The sequence below is a fragment of the Culex pipiens genome, chromosome 2 (assembly GCF_016801865.2).
Source record: "Culex pipiens pallens isolate TS chromosome 2, TS_CPP_V2, whole genome shotgun sequence".
NCBI classification, from domain to species: Eukaryota; Metazoa; Arthropoda; class Insecta; order Diptera; family Culicidae; genus Culex; species Culex pipiens.
Genome location: NC_068938.1, coordinates 193,093,893 through 193,098,942, shown reverse-complemented (window position 1 = coordinate 193,098,942; position 5,050 = coordinate 193,093,893). Strand labels below are relative to the sequence as shown.

Below are 5,050 nucleotides of genomic sequence, written 5' to 3'. Positions count from 1 at the left end.
GAAATGGCGTTTACGCCAAGAAGCACGGATAGGATGTGGTAGTGCAAGAAGAAAAGAGCAGAAATCAGCTAGCTGAAAAACCTGCAGTGTCACACTACTGGGAGAGGGGGGCATTGGCCTGGACTGACTGGTTTATGGTGCCCCTGATAGCTGTTGAGATTCTTAAGATAACGTCGAACAGTGAAACTGCAGGATATCTTTTCAAATAAATATTTTCAAACATTGACTTGAACTTTAAATGTTAAGTTGACAAATTTTCTTAGAGATTTTTTTTTATTAAATTCACGATTTTCAACTTCAATTTTTCTTAAGACACCGAAGTAATCGCATTATGCGGCGATCCCATCTGGCTCAGCACGTTGTCCAGCCACTTGAGCGGACCGTGCAGATGAATCTCGATCCAGCACGGCGTCGAGGTGACGTCCTGCCGATGGTACTCCGCGCCCCAACCCTTGACGAAGCTCATCCGGATCGTGCACATCTTGGTCAGCTCAAACACCGCATCGTACCCCTGGTGCACCGACTGCGAGAGCAGCTGGTAGAACTGCTGGTTGTTGAAGATCTTCAGCGAACATCCCGGCAGAATCTTGCACACCGTACTGGAGTGGAACCCGTGCTGATGGTTGCAGTTACGACTCTGCACGAAAATGGCCGCATCGGAAAGACACTCGGCGTAGACTTCCCCATGGACGTAATACAGTTGAACTCCCTGCCCGATGTGGCAACGGGTACTCTCGATGTTACTGTCTCTGCGGACGTTGCTCAGCTGGCCCAGGCAGAATCGATCCGACTTGTTCGACGGATTGGTGAACCCATCCACGACGATCGAGTTCGACTTGCAGTGAAACACCTCTCCAACGCGGGTACTCATCTCGTAGTAAGCAATGTCCGCCCAGTACGGAGGTTCCTGGAAGGCAACCGGCTCCACCTGGTTCGTGTCCAGCTGATTATGGGTAGGAGATCCGAACGGACTCGGCGGACTCGATCCCATGCTGGACATCGACGGAGTTGGGCTGTGCGGGCCCATGTAGGTCGTCATAGCGTTATACTGCGGAGGCACCTGCGAGTACGCCGGTGGTGCAAACTCCGAATACCTTGGAACCAAAACCGGCGGCAGCACCGAACTCTCAACCCGCGTATAATGATACGGGTTGATGCAGACGTCCTTCTGCTTGGCGTTGTACGGGAACTGACAGCTCTCGATGTGCTTCAACTCGTGCTGACTCTGCAGGTCGGGCCAACGCCAAACGCGACAGTAAATCACGTGCGGCAAGCACTTCCGGTGGGACACCTGCAGCCGGCCGTCCTGCGAACGCGGTATCGTAACGCACTTCGATGGGTGGCCCGGATAGGACAGCGCTCGCTCCAAATCTTCGATGGCCGTTCCCTTCTGCTGTTTGAGCTTCTTGACGAGGAACTCAACGGCCTTTTCGGCCCACTTTTCCTCCTCGTCGACCTGCTTCCAGCCGAGCAGTTTCTTCACCGAGGGGCTGGTCGTGGAGACGAGGCTCTTCAGCGTGGACAGCATCTTGCTGCCGGAAGATTCGCCGCCGTCCATTGTGGCTGGTGATGGAACAAATGTCACAATTCTGTTTAACTGGTTGAGCTCTACTAACAACCTCCTACTTCGGACTAAATCAATCAAGTGTTGAGTTTTTAACGGTTTCTTTGCGACTACCTATGCTAACAAATGACACATTGAAGTAGTTGTTTTAGCAACTATGCAGTTTACCACAAGTTTACCTGTGAATATCTGTTATTCTCACCACATTCAATACAAACAACTTTGAAGCTATTGTCACATCAGATTTCTTCATTTTTGTACTCCAGGTAAAACTAATGTTATTGTTATACTACATTTTTGTGAGTATTGGTAAGACCATCATAATCTTTAACTTTGAGGTAAGAGATTTGCATGACATAACATTTCAGCGAAAATACATTTATATTAAATAGATTTGTAGAAAAATAAACTCGCATAAAATGTTTTAAAAATCAATTGAAAATATTAAATTTAGTTGGCAAATGTAACGAGACTTGATCTCCGATTTTAATCACGTTAACCGTTTTCAATACTACATGTAAACTAGGATGCTTGAAACTTCTTGCGTGACTTGGAAGCATACAAATTCATTATTTAGGGGAAGGTGGGGCATGACGACCATACGGGACAAGAGGAACAATCGCTCGTACGGCCATAATTTTTACAATTTTGATTATTTCCAGTATGAGGAATTGTTGCTAGCAATGCAATTAGCTGATTCTACTACCACATAACCGCCAAAACGACGTAAACGCCACGGGGCATAAGATTTAATGAAGTTTTTTCAAAACCTTTGTTTTCTTATAATATTTGGAAAGTACAAAATAAGGCTTAGGGTTCGTTTTAAGACTCATTTTATCAAAATGCTATTTTTCCTAGATCAGTAGTGTTCCAACCAATGACTTGCACCTATTAGAGAGTATGATTTAACTTTTGGTTATTTTTGTTGAGAGCTTTTCAAAAATCTTGTTCAGGTGGGGCAAGTGTACCATATGGATTTTTAGTATGGAAAAAAATACGAATTGCTGCAACAACATATTTTATTGGGAAATAAATACATGAAAGTACTTAAAAACTGATAAACAATTGTTAAAAAAAATTGTCCATACAAAACATAGTGATATTATGAAAATTTACTATTTATCATCTTAATAATATTTTTTTCGTGAAAACGATAAAACATTATTATTTAGTTTAAAAATGCAAGAAACCTTTCAAATACATTCTAATCTGATGTATCTAAGTGATAACAGTTCAATTGTTAGCAAATTAACATGTTTTTTCATGCATTGTTCCTCTTGCTCCAACGGGTTGTTCGTCTTACCCCACTAGTTGAGTAGAACGTACGGCTTAGCTTGTTACACTTGCCCCACTTTCCCCTATTCAATTATATTTTAAACAAGCAAGAAAACTGGACAATTTTGTATCATTGGATTCTGTCAAGGTTTGAATGCATCTTTTTTAGTTAAGGCCGTTGCAAATATTTTTTGAAGTTTATGTCCCCTCAACTCTAATCACAGTCAAGAAGGGGGGCAAAAAAATAAAAAAAAGTCAATAAATTGAATTAACGAGCCACGGTTTTAACAAATGCATGAAAAAGTGTTCAAAAATGCATTATACACCTGTCCAATTGTTTTGCAATCATTAGTTTCCAAAATACTTAAGTATTGACGATTTTTTTTTGCAGAAAAATAGTTTTTGCAGTGCTGTACATTGCAATTCCATAAAAGTTCAAAATATTTTAAATCCAGCCCAAACATGCTAAATATGATTATCAATGCAGAAAAATGCGTTTTAGATTGTTTTCAGTTGATTTGACTTCTATTTTCAATAAAATTTTGAAGGTTTTTGAACAATATTTTTTTTGCTCCCTGATTTTTGGGATCAATTTTTAAGGGGGTGACATAAACTTTGAAAAATATTTGCAGCGGCCTAAGTTTGTTTATTAAATATACAAACAAGTTTTTTCTTCCCATTTCTTCTAAAATTTTCACTAAAATGGCCCACAAACAAACTATTGGAGTCTATTTTTGATTAAAAAATGTATTTAATTGGTTGAGAACGTTTTAAATATTAATGTATTATTATTATATTATATATCAATTTATTGAATCAAACCGAAATTATATAAGAGACTTTCTGTTGAAAACCAATTTCCGACTGCAGGTCGGAAAAATAGACAAACAACTTCAGTTAGAAAATTTAGGTACATGAATTCCAAACTATTTGCAATTTTTTAGAGATACATTGTCCTACAAAATAGCTCAAATTTCATATTTAATTTACTGTAGTAAATTAAATATGAAATGAGGTGTTTTTGTTAGCACTGTTGATTGGCCTAGAAGCAGACAAAAAGAAAATTTATGATATTTTTAAACACAGAAAAAATGATGGTAATATTCATCAAGAAATGATGACAGATTTTGTGTCAAAAAAAATATTAATTTTACCCCTGAAAATGGTCAATTTTCATCATTTTTTGATGAATATTCATCAGGTTCAAATTTTTACATACTTTTTTAGTAATATTTTACAAAAACAGAGGTAATATTCAACCTACCAAATTTTCAACATTCAACAATGTTATTTTTAGCGATTCCGCATGATTAAAAAAAGCTTCGATCGGACTCAATATTGGATTGAGTTGGGAGAGGGAGTAATAACCGCATTTTTGGAGCTATTTGAGTAGTTTTAGCCATTTATGGGTGGTACTAAAATGTTTACTTAAATGCTCATCGGATATATAACATTAAAAAAAAAACCTCAAAAACATGACTACGGCGGGGAGTCATTGAGTGTTTGCAGGGTAAAAATATTTTTGTCGGATTCTTTGGAAAATTTTACATAATATATTCAAAAATGATAATGGTTTATAAAAAAAGAATTCGTGTTACAATTTGTTTGAAGTAAAATCTGTATTTTTAACGCAACGCATCGTGTGCATAATCGGTAAAACGACAAACAATGAAAAATATATTTTTTTTTATTTTCACCATTTTTTAAACCACGGAATTGCTAATTAGCTTAAATTTGATAAAATATTTTAATTTAAAATTAACTCAACCATTGTTTATATTTTTATAATGAAAAGTGGAGTATTATTCTTCTCATCATTCCATTGTCTTTTTTTTTGGGTTTTACTTGAACATTTAGTTGAAGTTAATAATTTTAAGCAACATTTAAAAAAATAAGAATAAGTTTTATTACATTCGATGCTTTACAAAAATGCCATCCAGAGTCTGCTGTAACGATCGCTATAAAAGAAAAATGATCCAAACCCTTCAATTCTCCGCATAAACTCCCATATTAGTAACACTAGGCTTTCAGGGTGGTAATTTGCTCCAAATTTACGATAATGTAGAACTACCCCGTTCACCCCGGTGCCCAACCCCGTAGAACTTTTCATGATGTGCGCGACTGCGATGAAGACGGTAAGTTATACCGCTGAACCAGAACATCTGGCAAATTGCAAGCAAAATGTCCTCTTAACTTTGTTCTCTGTGTGGC

General features: G+C 37.8%; 1 protein-coding gene across 1 annotated transcript; it reads right to left on the bottom strand.

Moving 5' to 3' along the window:
- Positions 1-283: 283 nt before the first annotated feature.
- Positions 284-1,661, bottom strand: LOC120415198 (protein mothers against dpp-like). Its single transcript, XM_039576656.2, has one exon. It carries the CDS (start codon positions 1,556-1,558, stop codon positions 308-310), a length of 1,251 nt encoding a protein of 416 aa, XP_039432590.1. The 5' UTR covers positions 1,559-1,661; the 3' UTR covers positions 284-307.
- Between the last annotated feature and the right edge of the window lie 3,389 nt (positions 1,662-5,050).